General features: G+C 43.9%; 1 protein-coding gene across 1 annotated transcript in view; it reads right to left on the bottom strand.

Annotated features, from left to right (window-relative positions):
- Positions 1-11640: 11640 nt before the first annotated feature.
- b4galt1l (DP-Gal:betaGlcNAc beta 1,4- galactosyltransferase, polypeptide 1, like) overlaps positions 11641-18444 on the bottom strand; it is a 19777-nt gene continuing 12973 nt past the window's right edge. Inside the window, exons 5-6 of the mRNA XM_048263462.1 lie at positions 14417-14521; positions 11641-13766 (exon numbers count right to left, since the gene is read on the bottom strand). Of these exons, the coding sequence (XP_048119419.1) occupies positions 13631-13766; positions 14417-14521 (241 nt within the window). The 3' untranslated portion in view covers positions 11641-13630. The remainder of the gene's footprint in view (positions 13767-14416; positions 14522-18444) is intronic.

Raw genomic sequence — 18444 nt, 5'->3', positions numbered from 1 at the left:
ATGTAATGTAGAGAACAAAACATATTCAATGAAATCCGTACAATTTTAAGTTTTGAATAATGTCCATGGCCCCCCTCCTGGAACCTCATGCCACCCCTTCGCCACCCCAGGAAAAAATCTCTAGATCCGCCCCTGTGTATGAACATAAAATATACTTAAAAAAATATTATCTGATTTATAAATGGGGTGGCAACAGAGGTGGCAAGACTGTGTCCCAGGGGTGGCAGTTGCCACCCTTTGCCACCCCGTAGATCTGCGCATGCTGAGCTGCGTTCCAAATCGGATGCAGCAAAACTGGTGATGGCGCAACTTCAAATCTTCTACCAGAAAGCCAACATCCCAATGATATCTCAGATAAAGGCCATGCAGAAGATAATAGCCTTGTCAATTTCAAAGTGTAAGACAAACTGTAAACCTCCTACAAACATATCATATGACTGAGCAAATGAGTAATCCATGAATAGATAGAACATACAGAATTCTTAATAACTAAGCACCATATGATTAATGATTCACTTGGAGTCCATGAATGTGGTCAATGACAGCGCAGAGCGTAACCTGAAGCTCAGCACAGACTACATAGGCTCTGCAAGAGGAGAAGAACATTACCAGAATGTTCTGCAGGTGGTGGAAGCAGACAGAAAGAAAACACCAAACCTGAGGAAGAGGAAGGGAAACATGTAAAGAGTGTGTGTTCTTTGATGTTAAAACATCAATGGTGCTTAGTTATTAAGAATTCCTAATACACATGCATACCTATAGCCTACATACTGGTACACAATACACATGCATACCTATAGCCTACATACTGGTACACAATACACACGCATACCTATAGCCTACATACTGGTACAAAATACACATTCAGAGTCCACAGGAACCCGAGTTTGAGCTGCCCTGAATCACGGATCCGTGCTTGGTCCATTGCTGTTCACAATGTACATTAATGACCTTCCGAGCTGCTGCCCAGGTGTCAACTGCCAGATATACTGTACGCTGATCACACCATCATCTATGTGTCCACTAAAACACCCAGCCTGGCAGGAGAGCACCTGACACAGGCTTTATCAGGCATCTAAGAATGGCTTGAGTTATCCCATCTAACTCTTAATGTAAAAAAAACTGTGTCCATATGCTTCTCCATGTGAAACAGGCCTGATCATGAATTATTTAAGGTTAGGATTAAAGAAGAAATCACTGAAGTAATGAGTGAAGTGAAGTACTTAGGGATCATCCTAAACAAACATTTAAAATTTGACAGTCAGGTTAGGTACATCTGTAATAAGGTCAAACCAAATTTAAACTGTTTTCGTTTTATCAGAAGGAACCTGTCACACCAAGCTGCAAAACTATACATGCATGCAATGATTTTCCCTCATTTACCATATTGCATCACATCTTATCATATTGCATCACATCATGGGCACAGGCTTCCTCAACCATTATAAAACCTAGTCACAATATACAAGCAAGCAATAAAAATCATGGACCAGAAACCACTGAAATGGCATCACTGCCGCATTTTAAAGAAACACAACCTTCTCACTTTTGAGAATTTTATCAATTTTAGTACTCTAAGATTCTTTTTTAAATGTCTAAATAATCACGTTTTCTGAAGTGGCCATCAGAAGGCCAACATGAATAGTCCTTAACCAGTTGATTGCTTGCTCAGATTGCCTTTGCTCTGTATCCTATTTATGTTCCTTATATTGACAATTGCTTGTATTTCTTTGATTTCTTTTTTCCTTTGATTTGTTGTTGTTGTTTTTTTCTATCTTTATCTGGTTTTTCCTCTTTCATTTCTTGACATTTTAATTGCTCTATCTTTTCAAAAGTCGCCTATGGACAAGTGTTGCGAATTAGCACCTTCAGGCATAACAAATCAACATGAATCTACTTCAGGCATAACACATCAACATGAATCTACTTCACTGCCTGTACATCACTGTCCTTTTTGATTAAAGGCATAACAAATCAACATGGATCTACTTCAGGCATAACAAATCAACATGAATCTACTTCAGGCATAACAAATCAACATGGATCTACTGTACATGGTCACGCTGCTCCTCTTGGACTCCTCTCCAGCCACCACACACCCTCATATGTTGGGATTTTATCCAGATTTGTGTGTGTGATGTTGGGATTTAATCCAGATATCCAGAATCCACATAATTTTAGGATTCACTTTTCTTTAAAGCCTGTGTTACGAAATGATAACCTACATGAAAGTGTTCTCCGTGTTTTTCTCCATCATATGTAGGTCTGTAGCCCTATAATGAACACCATTTGAATTCTGTTGTACGTCTGATCAGCTGATTGTAAGTGTCAGGTGACGCAAGCTACCTGTCAAGCATAGATATTAGAAAGCTAGATATCGCATGGACTGTCGAGTTCTATTAGGTGGCATCGTAAATGCAGCCGCCATATTGGTGGGGGCAGCACCTTTATTGTCTATTGGCAACATTCACAGACACCTGTCTGATTTCCAGTCAGTCACATGCTCCTCCATTGGCCTCCAGTGATGGTTGCCCCCACTAAGATGGCGCCGCTATTTACGTACGTTCTGGAGCCCAATGCGGTATCTAGCTTTCTAATATCTATGGTGTCAAGCATCAGCTGACATGTTTAAAGTTAAAGTCAAGGAGCGGGAGAGCTTGAACAGTAGGCCTACCCAGGGAGTCTACGTGAGACCTGGACAAACTGTGTGTGTGTGTATGTGTGTGTGCGTGCGTGTTGAGGGAAAATATCACAATTCAAGGTGGATTTAGCTCGGGTCCTCAGACCTACCGGAGATCCAGGACTGAGCTCGGATGTCTCCATTGTCGAGTCGCTGGTATCCTTGGGGCAGCCTTGGCCTACTGGTTAGCACTTCGGACTTGTAACTGGAGGGTTGCCGGTTCGAAACCCGACCAGTAGGAACGGCTGAAGTGCCCTTGAGCAAGGCACCTAGCCCCTCACTGCTCCCCGAGTGCCGCTGTAGCAGGCAGCTCACTGCATCGAGATTAGTGTGTGCTTCACCTCACTGTGTGTTCACTGAGTGTGTTTCACTAATTCACGGATTGGGATAAATGCAGAGACCAAATTTCCCTCATGGGATCAAAAGAGTATATATACTTATACTTTTACTGTAATTGTTTCAGTCATCGAAAGCCTCGTCGGATTTAACGTTTTCTTTGTGGATTATATTGGTTGCACTAAACGTGGATTATTCAGACTGTTTTCTCTTTTTCGGTGGACTTTTGTCACGGAGTTTGGATTTGTTTGTTTTCGTTTGGAGGGACTGTGAGAGCTCATTCGTGCATGCATGGACATCTTGGGCCTTTAGAGAAAGTGGAATAGAACATTATGTCCAATATTTCAATATGTGGTTTAATGTTCTTCATTTTTCATTAGTGGGTCACTTTGATACTAAAAGTATGATTCTATGTAATGACTGTATGATATCTGTACTGTCCCTGTGTATATCTCTGTGTGACTGTATTTAGAGATAAGCGGGAATATTATGACTTTGCAGTGTTTTACTTTTCTGCATGGCTGCGTCAGTAGCTATCTGCTCCGGATTGCCAGGTTGCCACTAATCAGGGTCTGATTCAGTGTAGTCCACGTGAGATGGGATGACCAACGCCATCTCCCATCAGCCTGGAAGGATACTTAACCCTTTAGGCGCCAGGTTTTAAAAAAAACATCATTCGATTTTTACATCAAAATTTCAAAAGGCCATGGCTTGAAAGTGGTCAGAGATAAAGTCCTACTGTAAATGTGAAAATCATTGAGTATGAACAAAAGTTTATGAAGGGTGTAAATTTACACATCTAATTTGCATATTATGACGTCACTGGATGACAACCACCTAGAATTATGCACATTTCAGTAAATACTGGATGTTGAACATATATTTGAGCAGTTTTGCTTACTTTTTTGTCATTTCACCCACATAACACCTGAACAGGAAAGCAGTCACATGTAAACCAACAATAGTAAACTATTACTATAACCACAAACCTTATTCTACTATACAATAAAGTAGCCTGGTCAAATCAGTTCCTATTGCGGGTGACTTTGTAGTTCTTCAGAGCCCTATTTTTACTACCCCTGCTGTCTTTACTACGTCCATTACGGACACTATCATCACCTTTACCACTGGCACCTTCAGCTACATTGGGCAGAGGGTCGAAATAAGCATGGTATGTGAACACTGTCAGTGAACACTGGTAGTGAACACTGTCGCAAAAGGCGCCAAGGCGCACCTCCATTCACAGGCGCTCCGACTATCACTGCCAATAGGCGATCGATCATTATCCTCCAAAATGCAGATTTTATCCTTTAGAATCAGAACAGATGAATAAAAGACCCGATACTTCATCACACGTGAATTTAAGTGGAAGTTTCAACATTCGGTGTATTTCTGCTTCAATTTGCAAAACTATGGCCCGCATCGCTTCCGCGTTATGGAGGAAATGCACGCCGCCTTTGTGTGTTTCTCGCGTTTCTCGCGTCGAAGCTCTGGGTGTCTGCCAACTAGTGGTGGAGAGTACAAATGAGATGTCACCGTACATGGATCTATTGTCTGTTTTAATCAGTGACGTTGTTTGTCGCAATTTTGCGACTTTGGCGGGTAAAGGGTTAAACCCTAACTATTTCCTTGTCTAGTTAGAGCAGCTGATGGATCTTTAGGTGAAGTCATGCTGTCTCTCCCTCGATGTGCATCATTGTAAATAAACTCTGTTCCTGATTTGTCATACTATTGGTCTGACTGGGTCTCTATTAAATCTATGGTATCAAAATTGCCATCAGTTTATGGAGGTTCTACCGAGATTGATAAGGATTATATTGATCTATTGAATTAAGGATTGTTCTTTTTACCAAACTTACTGTGTGTGATCCCTCAGCCCGCTGGTAAGAAGCGCTCTCGGTAAGTAGTATGTTTTGTTCCTTTAAAGTGCTATAGTCCTTAGCTGGATAACAAGGGAGATTCAGTTGAGCAAGACTACTGTCCACGTTGGGTGATACACTACAGCAACCCTAGATGGTCAGCTGTAGCTATACGGCCCTTGACAGAATTGGGCATTTTGCCCCCCGAAACAAGGAACAGATTGTGCGCGCACAAACGGGTCTAAGTCAACGAATCTCCTGAGAGTTACAGATGATTGATGCTGGGTCTGGGTGGGGGATCACCATCACTGGGTTTGCTAAATTGGACAATCTGTCAAATTTTGAGACCAGTCACTTTAAGGTAACCAATCAGGAACATGAGTCAGTTTATGTCTGAACATGTCTGTCTATATATGTTTCTGACCTATGGGTTATGTGTATGTGTGCTTTGCAATTGTCTGCTAAAGGTACTCTCTGATACTAACATGTCTGAGTGTCAACCTGTCCCTGCTTGAACTACTAAATGGCATAGTTTGTTCAGAGCTGCAAAGCTATTTGAATCTAAGAAAACTTCCGCCTCATCTGCGTTGTTAAGGGAAAGTTAACTTACTTGGCAGCTTTGTCTGTCTGTGGCAGCCACACATGGTCAGCAGCATTAGTTGGGCCCAACTAAGATAAAGGTGGGGACGCCTATTCAAAACATCCCAGTGCTGCTAACATTGTGTTTTGTTAAGTGTTTGAAGTCTAATTTCTTTCTCTCCTGTTGAGTTTTTCCTTTTCAAAGGTAAAGGATATTCTGTGGTCACCATTGAGGGCACTCTGCTGGTACGGAAAACACTAACACACCTAACCATAAGGTACAGATCTTCGCTGACTTAGCTGTGTATGTGTGTGTGTGTGTGTGTGTGTGTGTGTGAGTGGTTGTTATCTCTGCACTTGAAGGTCAGGAAGCCAGTGTAAAGGAAGAGAGAGTGGACTAGAGAAAAGACATTTATTACACTTGAATTCAAGTCAAGTCGGCTTTTATTGTCAATTTCTTTACATGCACTGGTCATACAAAGAATTGAAATTTCGTTTCTTACTTTCCCATGCAGACATAGACATACTTTAAATACAGACATAGACATACTATAGACATAGCCATAGACAATAAACATTAAATTAAAGTCTTGAGACTGAAATATAGAACATGTATGTATCAAAAATAGAAATATAGGACATATATAAAAAAAAAAATAGAGGTAGTTGTGTTGTATATTTATATAGTCTTAACAGTTACATGAAGTTTAAACTTGTGTTTGTGTGACCTGTATATTTACATTGATATGCAGTATGCAGTAATTTCAAGTATATCAGGCTTGATGTGAAGCAGCAACACGTTAGGCTCATTCATTCACAGTGCAGTTCCACAGGGCGGTGTTGGGGGTTAGGGTAGACAGGATCCTAGTTTCCCTAGGTTCCTGGCTGGCTGGTGGGTGGGGGGCTGTCAGTGATGGGAGAGTGGGTAGAGTGTTCAGCATCCTGATTGCTTGGTGGATGAAGCTACTTGCAAGTCTGGTGGTGCGGGAGGCGGAGGCTCCTGTACCTCTTTCCAGAGGGCAGGAGGCTGAACAGTTCATGTGCAGGGTGGGTTGTATCCTTGACAATCATTAGTGCTTTTTGGGTGAGGCGGTGGTGTAAATGTCCTGCAGGGGAGGGGAGTGGTGCTCCAATGATCCTCTTAGCTGTGTTAACAATGCGCTGGAGGGTCTTCCTGTTCTGATCTGTGCAGCTTCCGCCCCACACTGTGATGCTGCTGGAGGCGATGCTCTCGATGGTCCCTCTGTAGAATGTAGTCATGGCCGGAGGCGTGGCACTTGCCTTCTTCAATTTGGCTTAAAGAAGTAGAGGCTGCTGGGCTTTCTTAGCCAGTGATGCTGTGTTGGTGGTCCAGGAGAGGTCGCCGCTGATGTGCACCCCAGAAATTTTGTGCTGCTCACTCTCTCCACAGCATCTCCGTCGATGGACAGTGGTGGCAGTTGTTTGTGGCCTCTCTGAAAGTTGACAACAATCTCCTTGGTCTTGCTGACATTTAGCAGGAGGTTGTTGTCTTTGCACCATTTAGCCAGCAGGTCTACTTCTTCTCTGTAGTGAGCCTCATCGCCCTTAGTGATGAGGCCCACCAGTGTTGTAATAGTCCATAAACTTCACCAGATGGTTGGAGCTGTGAGTGGTTGTACAGTCATGTGTTAGCAGTGTGAAGAGCAGGGGGCTGAGCACACACCCTTGAGGGGCCCCGTGCTCAGGGTCAGAGTGCTTGAGGTGTTGTCCCCGACACGTACTGCTTGTGGTCTCTGCAACAGGAAGTCCAGCAGCCAGTTGCAGAGGGAGGTACTGAATCCTAGCTTGTCCAGTTTGCTGATGAGTTGTTGTGGTCTTATGGTATTGAATGCTGAACTGAAGTCTATGAACAGCATTCTCACATATGAGTCTTTATTGTCTGAGTGGGTGAGGGCTGGATGGAGGGCAGAGCAGATTGCATCCTCCGTGGATCGTTTGGCTCGGTATGCAAACTGGAAGGGGTCCAGGGTGGGGGGCAGAGTGGCTTTGATGTGTGACATGACTAGCCGTTCGAAGCACTTCATGATTATGGGCGTGAGTGCTACAGGACGGTAGTCATTGAAGCATGATGGTGATGATTTCTTTGGCACGGGTATGATGGTGGCAGTTTTGAAAAGTGATGGGATGACTGCTTGCTCCAGAGAGGTGTTGAAAATGTCTGTAAAAACATCCTTCAGCTCTTCTGCACAGTCCTTCAACACTCGTCCTGGTATGTTGTCTGGGCCTGCTGCTTTGTGTGGGTTAATGGTGGCTAGTGTCCTCTTCACGCTGGCAGAGGACAGGTACAGGGGTTGGTCGTGGGGGAGGTGGGGTTTTCTGTGGGTGAGTGTCATTTTGTGCTTCAAAGCGGGAAAAAAAAAACTGTTCAGGTCATTTAGCAGAGAGGTGTTGTTCTCACAGCTCCGTGGGGCGCAGGCTTGTAGTCAGTGATGGCCTGTATGCCCTGCCATAGGCTCTGTGCATCTCTGCTGTCTTTGAAGTGTGTTGTTATTTTGTCTGTGTAATCCTTTTTTGCCTTCCTGATGCCCTGGGACAGGTTAGCCCTCGCTGTTCTTAGGCCAGCTACATCTCCAGCTCTGAAGGCTTTGTCTCTGGCCCTCAGCAGTCTGTGGATTATGAAGTTAAAGATATTTTATATTTAAGTTCGAACAATTTGAAGGTGTTGCTTGTTAGAGGAGTCTTAAATTCTCTTTTAAAATGATGTTTAGATGTTGATAGCATACCATATTAATTCAGTCAAGAGTGGCAACATGTTTTGTTTTGGTTTGTGTTTGGTCAACATGCCTTAATTATTTTATTTTGTTTGTTTTCCTGTCAATGCTAAAAGAGACAAGTAATGCCCTTGTTTAATATTCTTGTTAGATTTGCCAGTTTTGGAAACTTATGTGCCATTGAATTACAACTGTCATTGAATAATTTCTACAGTCCTAAGTGTTTGTTTTTCCTCTGGAACAAAATGGAGGGGGGTGATCTTTCAGCCCTGGTTCTGGGGATGGGCCTCTGGAAACACCCGTAAGGGAGCTGAACACGCAGCAACGGGTAAACCAGAGACTTACAAGCAGACCAGGGCTGTTAGGTTGCTACAGCCCATCTTATCTTTTTTCCCCTGGTGATTCAGGCCCTAGCCCTAGAATAAGACATACTCAGAGAAGCCTGAGATTCTAATATATGAGAGATCTGTCGGCAAGGTCGCTAGACAACCCTGCTCACAAGTAAGGTAACAAACCACCAACATTTTATTAAGTGACTGAGTAGTCACGCTTGAATTGTATGACTATGGGTGTAGTTACGCTTGACTTATGTAGCCACTGAAGTATATAAGCACTCTTAGAATGTGAAGCTCCTTGTTTCAACCAGCTGTGCTGTACTATCCTCACTCTTTGCAAAGATTCAATATATTTGGATGATTTTGATCACTGGCTCCTGTTTCATCTTGTTGATTCCGAATTAATTTACCTAATAGAATTGTGAGAGGTCCCGGGATCCCAACATCTGGGGTCAGAACGAGCTTTCTGAAAAACCGTACATGGTGAGGTCTGGGACCTTGGATTTGGAATCCTGAAAGCCCTTGGTTGTCTGAGACAGCAAGGCGAGAGGGCTGATCTTCTGACCCCTGGTGACGGGATCCTACTGAAAGGGAATTCTCCTGAGACGTCGTGGTATGAACTGTGGGGAAATAAGTGCTTGTTTGTTTTCAAGCGTAGCCTATTTGTGCTCATATAAAACACTACTTGTTAACTGTATTTGTGGTGTCTCTCTCGATGTCAGTGAAAGAAACATTATTATTTACTTAGCCTATTCAATTTCTACCCGTGTTTAATGGTAATAGTCGGAATCTAAAAATCTGATTGTTACAATTTATATGTGCCAATATTGTGGATATGAGATAAGAGTTTAAATGACTTTAACATGTAGTGATGATGACAAGCTACGCTGGAGAAACTGGAAACTGTTTCAATGATCCTTACTCACAGCAACATGCATCAGACATGAGTACACAGACCCAGCTCACACACACACACACACACACACACAGACAGGCTCCAGCTGCTCACACAGGCTCCAACTTGGGCCTAGAGGCTTGGAGAGACACAGAGAGCAGTGCTAGACCCACTGCAGCTCTCTCACACACACACAGACCCAGCTCACACATACACACACACCCAGACCCAGCTCACACACACACACACACACACAGACAGACCCAGCTCACACAGACACACACACACATAGACCCAGCTCACACACACACACACCCTGCTCACACACAGACCCAGCTCTCTCACTCACACACACACACACACACACACACACACACACACACACACACACACACAGACCCAGCTCTCTCTCACACACACACACACCCTGCTCACACACAGACCCATCTCTCACACACACACACACACACACACAGACCCAGCTCACACACACACACACACACAGACCCAGCTCACACACACACAGACCCAGACCCAGCTCACACACAGACCCAGCTCACACATACACACACCCAGACCCAGCTCTCTCACACACACACACACACCACTGCCACTTGGTTTCACTTTGGCCAATTCTATGGAAAGGTCTGCAGTCGCCCTTCCTCCTTAGCAGATAACGTAAATTCACACAAACACATGAAATACTAGTCTCCAACCTTTATAGAAGGCAGTGCACCATTTATAATCTGTTTTGAGTGTTCTCTGTGTCATGAGGTCAATGAACTTTCAGACACAATGTTAATGACATATATGCACACACACACTGCTCCTCTTACACCTGGTCTCATCTTACCTGTAGACAGGTGTGACACGCTCTTCAGTTCACGCACACACACACACACCCCTGCTGTATCGTCTTCGGTCTAGTACTCCGACTGCTAATCACCAGAGGGAGGCTCTGACACCACACCCACATACAGACATCTGCTTATCACCAGAGGGAGGCTCTGACTACACACACACACACAACAATCACTGAGGGAGGTTAATGCACATGCACACACTAACTGCTGATCAGCAGAGGAAGGCTCTGATAACACATACACAAGCAGTTAACTTGCGCAGACATGCAAGTAAACTGAGCACAACACAAACAACTATTATCAATAACAAATGGATAAATTATAACATGGGTGTGTTAACCTGCATTTGTATGGTGTGTGTGTGTGTGTGTCACAGGGAAACGGGCGGCGGGGTGCCAGACAAGAGGCTGCCACACACAAGAACAGGAAGGAAGCCAATAGTCAGGTCTCAACGCCTCAACAATGTCATTTCCTGTATCTCCAGTGACATGCCATGGCCTTGGTGCTGTTGTCCACTGGTTCAACAGCCCAGACAGCAAACAGCAGCCTACACACACACACACACACACAGGGGTTTGAGGACTGTGTACTCTCACACACACAGAAAGAGAGGATGGGAGTTTGAGCGTTGGGAACGCATTGTACACACACACATAGAGAGAGAGGGTTTGCACACTGCACAGATTAAAAACAGCCATACAAACATAACCGGGTGACTCAGGCAAACTCCCCCACTTGCAATCTTGGTAACACGCTCTGGCCAGTGACGTCAGGAAGCCATTTTCCTGTTCAAATGAATGGAGAGGTCTATGTAAAGGAGGTTATATTCCTATTCAAATGAAGGGAGGTCGGACATCAGACGAATATTATGTAAACTAGCATATTGACATTACAAACTAACCCCATACATTTCTATGGAGGATTCTTTGAGTGCCGAGTCTCATTAGAAAGCCTGCTTTAACATACACACATACTTCACCTACACACAGAAACAAACACACACAGAATTGAGTTACACACACACTATAGAGGTGAACAGCTGTGGAGATTCTCATACTGCGGGAAGTCCTCATGGGAACGACACAGCTGCACCCAGACACACACACTCGCACTACTATGCTTTTATAAACACACACACACACACTACCAGACTTATACAAACACAAACACACACACACAAGAGGCACACACATTCTACCATGCTTAAACATACACAAAGTACTAACAGTAAAGTACCCACATGCTACCATGCACACACACACACACACACACACACACACACACACACCCTCTCAGCCATAGAGAATTGTACTTGTCAATGAAACACACACACATCTTACAGGAAATACACTATCACCAGATACAATCAAATATCTTTAATTCAAAACAATTTATAATCTTTAAAAATGATTTGGGTTCATGTTCAGTGATACAGCAATCAGATACTCAGCACTTCTGATAAAAATCACACAGACAAACATACACAGAGATAGACAGACCGCCTGAGAGCCCACCAGTCTGGACAGTCCGTCCAAACAGTCTAGACATTCCGTCCAGTCCGACCCATTGTTCTGGGCAGCATCGGAACATCAGAACTTGTAAGGAGTGGCGTCCGAGGAGCGTGCAGATAACCCAGCTACCTCGACCCCGGAGCACGCACTGCATACGCATACACACTCTCAGACCATAATAACCCAGCTACCTCAGACCATGCAGATAACCCAGCCACCTCAGCCTCGGAGCACATTATCTTGTCACACATACACTCACTCACTCAAACGTGCAGGCGTTAGATAAAGCCATTGTCCTCAGGCTCATCAGGCCTAATTGGATCATTTACAGAAATAATAACTCCTTCCAGCAAAACCACTCCAGTGTGTGTGTGTGTGAATGAGAGGCTTCTACCTAAACAGGTACAATCCTCTCAGGAAGATATGTCTGCATGTGTCAGCAAACACAAGCATACATCTCAGTGTTGGTTAGAGTGTGTGTGTGAGAGACTATCCAGATCCAGCATAGCTTTTCCAGTGAGCCTTGTGTGTGTGTGTGTGTGTGTGTGTGTGTGTGTGTGTGTGTGTGTGTTTATGGGCCTAGAGAGGGCTGCAGCAGCCATATCTGGTGAAGAAATGACTGGGCATCTGGAAAAGTGAAGATTCTTAAAGATTCTGTACATCCTGTCCACAAACACACAGCAATGTTACATTCAACAGTCTGGTTCAGCTGGACTTCTCCATAGGGGCGGCACATGTGCATACACACACACAAAATCTCTGAAGGTCGTGCGTGTTTGGCGAGCGTGCTCTCTGCAGAACTACAGCATATGGCTTCAGCAGGAGGTTGGTGGTGAGACTGTTTTTATTAGTGTGTGTGTGTGTGTGTGTGTGTCTGTCTGTCTGTCTGTCTGAGGCAGCTGATTGGCTTGGAAAAACCCTGAAAATAAGAGACTGTACAAGTCTGCACACACACACACACTTTGCTTGCGTCACGTGGACTTTGTGCCTTGCTTACACATACCACTGCTAGCCTGCAGCAGCTAGCCAGTTTTCTGTGCTGGTCAACACAGACACAGACACACACACACGGCTGGGAGGCATGGGAGGAAGAGAAAGGGAGAGAGAAAGGAACAGGAGAGGAGCTGAGGCACTTTGGTTTGAGAGAGAAAAGCACTCTCCTCCCTTCATTCCTCTCTGACTGACTTCCGATTCTTCTTCCTGTCCTGGAGGAGAAGAATCTCGCCATCCTGTGGCTTAACAGACACTGTGGACTAAAAAGGACACACACACACAGACACACACACACACACACACACACACACACACACACACACACACACCTGCCACTGGCAGCGGACAGAAAGGTAAAAGAAAGGCACATGCACTGCCAGCAGACACACACACAGTTGGCAGGTATTTGTGGAAGGTTAAGTGTATGTGAGTGTGTGTGTGTAGCAATGGCTCACATCAGCGTGGCTGAACAAATTATTACTTTCAGTTAGGAGGAAAACCTCTTTCTCTCTCACACACACACTTATTTAGAAGCACTTAGAAGCACACATCCCATCTTTCAAGTAAGAGTCATATGTGCAAAGGTCAGAGTTGGAGGCCAAGATGCCTCAGGAGCGGAGCGTCCAGTGTCCCGTTATAAATATCACACACACCGTCGCCTTCCATGCTTGGTCATTATTTAGTCCACTTTTGTACTCCATCACACGAGCAAGGCACCTTGGATTCAAACATTCACAGGGAGGCATATGATCCTCAGTGTGTGTGTGTGTGTGTGTGTAAATGTATGTGAGTGTAAGAATGTGTGTGTGTGTGTGTGTCTCTGTGTACATGTATGTGAGTGTGTGTGTTATTTGGTAGGCTTCCCCACGTCCACTGTGATTTTGGTGTAGAGCAGGTCTTTCTCCACCTGCACCACGCTGTAGGACAGAGAGTTGATGCCGTCTTTGTGCATCGTATCCCGGGTATGGGAGATGCGGTCGAACCTAACACACGTACGCGCATGCACGCATGCACACACACACGCACACACACACACACGCACACACACAGACACACAAACACAACATCTCATGAGATTACATGTGCATGTTTCAACTGAGTATATTTACTCTTACACTATATTAAACTGTTATCTTTCATGAACACTGCAACACTGAAAGATGTACTGTTTGTGTGTGTGTGTGTTGAATGGGTTTACAAAGTTAACAACCAGTAGACGTTATCTATAATCTGATAAGGTTCATGTGAATTCATATTTATGTGTCAGTAGACTGAGGGAGGAGTACTCCCTCTGTACTTTGGAGTGGGTAAGACTGTTTTTAGTGGCAGGCTAACACATACTGATGACTTGCGCTAGCCTAGCACCTGCGAACTCTGCAATTAGAAGGAGTGGATAAAACGTGTTGAAAACGGTCTCCACTGATAAATATCACACTTGCTAACTTGTAAATTAGGTCCTTTGTCCAAAATCCTGAACCACCCCTTTAACTTCACAGTGCAAGGGGTGAGGGAGGCTATATGCAGGGAAGCATGTTCTTTGTACATAAGTGTGTGTGTGTGTGTGTGTGTGTGTGTGTGTGTGTGTGTGTGTGTGTGTGTGTGCGTGCGTGCGTGCGTGCGTGAGAGAGTTTACCTCTGCGGGTTAGGATCGTTCTGCTTGTCCCTATCGTGGCGAATCATGCGGCATTTCCCAATGGCTCCGCTGGGCCGAGAGATGGACATGCCTTTAGAACTCAACCTATGGAGAACATACACCTGCGTCAGTCTGTGGAGTGGAGTGGGGTGGTGTGTGTGTGTGTATGACGATGAGGGTGTAATCCTTGGTCCCTGGGCCCTGACTTAAATGACTGGAAAAGTGTAAAGTGGTGAGTGTGACGACTAAATAGCTTGGCCAAATCTATTTGCTAATTTAATACCATGAGCGAGATCATAACAGCAGAGATGAGTGGACCAGCGCACTGTTTCCACAGACCACGCCACGCCATTCACCACACTCCCTGCCCATTATTATGACCAAGAGTTTGCCGGGCGGTCATATAGGTTTAGTCAGATTTTTTTTTTTTTTTTTTTTATCTATAATCTGATAAGGTTCATGTGAATTCATATTTATGTGTCAGTAGACTGAGTCAGGGAGGGAGGAGTACTCCCTCTGTACTTTGGAGTGGGTAAGACTGTTTTTAGTGAAAAATTAGGTGTTTTCATCACAATATCTCTGGCTGACAAGGTCAAAACTGCACGAAATTAAAAGTGTAGGATCATTATGACACCCTCCGAATGCATGCCAAGTTTTGTGTACTTTCGTTCATGGGGGGCCTTACAATAAAATAATTTATGTGTACATTTAGTGACGACACCAACAAGGATTCCGGGACACTGAAAGACCGGGTACACTAAAACTTGGTGGGCATGTACCCCCACATGGATAGCACGGAACCGTCATTCTTCGCTTTGATCTGTAGCCCCCCGGCTGGACTGGACCCCCGAAGGAGGGTGGGGCAGACACAGTTCTCTGTGAATATCTTGAGAACTGTAGGGCCTAGGATGACCAATTTTTTCCGTATGTTAACCCATTCCATGTGCACACATGTGCATAAACAGATACACACGCACACACATACATTTACAGTAATCATACGTATGACACATACTCACACAGTAGACATATGTACGCATGCATGCACATGCACAAACACACATACGCAGGCAAACACACAAGCACGCACATACACACACACACACACACACCCACACACATAAACATAAATTTGTACACGCACACATGCACACAATTCAAGAATTTTTTCCCGTCATCTACTCCCTGAATTTTTGGTCATTGATACCCGGGACACCGAACCACCGGGGTACATGAAATTTGGTGGGTATGTAGCCCCACTAGACTTTTACGGAAAAATTTCATTTCGTCCCCGGGGACCACCACCAACCCCCCCGTGCTGGGCCCCCTGAAAAAAAAAAAAAAACAGTTTTTCCTAAATAACTACCTGAACCGTGGCACTGAGGATGAAGAATCTTTTATGGTATGTTGGTCTCAAGGGCCCACATCAACCTGGCTCATAATCACTCATTTGTGATTTGCACCCCCACCCCCCGGTAAAAAATGAAAATGCAATATTATTCTGCTTTAATCGCCCCTATCTTCAGTTAAGATGTTCAGAACTGCACCAAATTTTATGTGTATGATTGACCTGGCATTCTCCGGGGGTATGCCAAGTTTCGTAGAATTTCATCCATGGGGGGGTCTAAAAAATTAGGTTATGTGTACATTTTGTGACTGTACACTCATTGGCCTGTAAATGGCGGTGCACACATATACACATGCACACACACAGGCACCCACATACTATCGGTATTAGAACGGCCGATACATAATTACAAATTCAGTAGGATTAAAAGAAAGCCAAAATAAATATTCATCATCATCATGGCTGCATTTTCAGTATTGGCAAGAAGTAGTCGTTTGTCCACTAGATGGCGCATTGTTGCAGTGAGACGTAATTTTGTTGGAAGTTAAAAGTGGGTTGGAAAAAACAATGGACGCTTCATACAAGGACTGTAATTTACCTGTTTTAACATCTAATAAGGATAGGACGATGTTCACATGAAGTGTAATTCCCATTTCTTCTTGAAGCCGAAATAAATCTGAGGATGTTTATCGGACATGCTTGGTTTTTACTGCAGATGCGTTAATCTTGTAATATCAATAAGGACCTAGGTAATGTTACCGTTAAGCGTTGGTTGAGTGATGGAGGCATTTGATTTATTGCATTTGTAGAAAACGGTTGCGGTTATACACATAAATGCAGTTATACCAAGCAAATGTATAGCAGCACTGTTTGTATCTTTCGACTGTCATTTATTGCACGTGCTACAAAATCATTCTGTGCAATGGAAGATTTACCAACGTTATAACCGGTCTGATACAGTTTTGCCTATACATGCGGAGACTGAGGCGCCTGTTTATTTTGTTTTAAGTGCGTGCAGGGTGTGAGAGGGGAATCGATGTGCTTTGATTACAGCTTGGTAGTTGTAGTCTGTGAAATTAAAAAGCACGTGTGTGTGAAGTATCCAAACAATGACACCTTCATTTCATTATGGCTGCTTTAGCAAAACACCTTAAGCTACTGTGTAGTGGGTCCCATTTAGAAGTGGCTACTTCATTCGCGCTTTCCTTGACTGATGGAGCTGCGTGAATGTTATTACAACTTTTCGCCACGATATGACAGTTTAAGTCCGCTTGATACATAGGCCTACCTTATAATCCTACCTGTAGCTTAGGAAAGCTAACAGCTTTCTATTAGGATCTAGTTTGTTAGTTACCGTTTTGTCATAACTCCATGATGCATTTTTGCATTTAGAATAGCCAGAGCGTGTATATCTCAATCGGAAAATTAAACAATATCGGGTGCCTATGGACTAGGCTGGGTGAACCCAGCCTGATCTGCCCGCTATTTATTTTTTGATTTCTTAAAAGATTGAGCTTGGTCTGATGAAAGCCAGACTAGCCATGGACCTCAGTTAAACAATGCAAGGGAACATGAATCAGCCTATATTTGCACTAACAAATGTGCTCTTCAACTTTGGCCCGTTAAAATGTGTCTGAACAGTCTAGCGACGCATTTCATCAAGGCCCATTTGGACATGTCAGTTATTTGCACCACTGGTTAGATGTAAAACAGCATTTCGTTTCAGACTAGGCTACTGTTACTTAATTTGTGCATTGACAATAAAGTATTACATGAACTAAAGATGACTAAAATCTTATGTAGAAGAAGAAACATTCACAAAAAATCCATCCATCCAAAAATGACCTTTGTTTTTGATAGCTGTTGAAAACGGCATGGAACTGACAGAGATGTTTTTGTTTAAAAATACATAAAAATAAATAACTAAATAAATAAATAAACATTATGCTGATACCTTTTGCTTTTCCCAAATACAATGTAGCCTACAGGTGTAAGTGACCTTTCATCAATCCAGTTGCAATGGATGAACTGTGAGGAACTGCCCTACTTGTGATTGTTTAGAGATTTTAAAGGTTTTATAACAATGCTACATCTTCTTTGGCTATTCTACAATCTATTCACCTTTTCAGCACCAGTAGGCTACTTTCTGTGCAGCCCGACACACACACTCAGGCATGCCAAACAAGCATACACAAAAGTTTCAAGAGTGGGGGATGGAGTAAAATATGGAGACAAATTGAAGTGTGATTTATTTTCGCGGAACGGATGTACAGGACTGAGCGGCGGTCATATTGTGTACCGCTATGCGGTACATCTAGTTTACAGGGCTCCTGTGTGTGTGTGTGTACGTGTGTGTGTGTGTGTGTGTGTGTGTGTGTGTGTGTGTGTGTGTGTGTGTGTGTGTGTGTGTGTGTGTGCACGCCAGGCTTCAGTCCATACACCAGACTATTTGGGCATTATTTACAGGGCTACTGTGTGTATGTGTGTGCGAGACAATAAAACAATGTTTCAGTTATTTGTGGGAATAAGAAAGTGTGACTAAGTTAGTCTCTGTCTCTGTGTGTGTGTGTGTGTGTGTGTGTGTGTGTGTGTGTGCGATGGCCCGGATATGGTTCCTATTGAAACTGTGGTGACGAACGAAACATCAGCCACAAGAAGGGCCAAAGTCGTCTCCACTTGC

The sequence above is a fragment of the Alosa alosa genome, chromosome 14 (genome assembly GCF_017589495.1).
Source record: "Alosa alosa isolate M-15738 ecotype Scorff River chromosome 14, AALO_Geno_1.1, whole genome shotgun sequence".
Taxonomy (NCBI): Eukaryota; Metazoa; Chordata; class Actinopteri; order Clupeiformes; family Clupeidae; genus Alosa; species Alosa alosa.
Note: the sequence above shows the minus strand (reverse complement) of the source record. Positions and strands in the feature narration are given on the sequence as shown.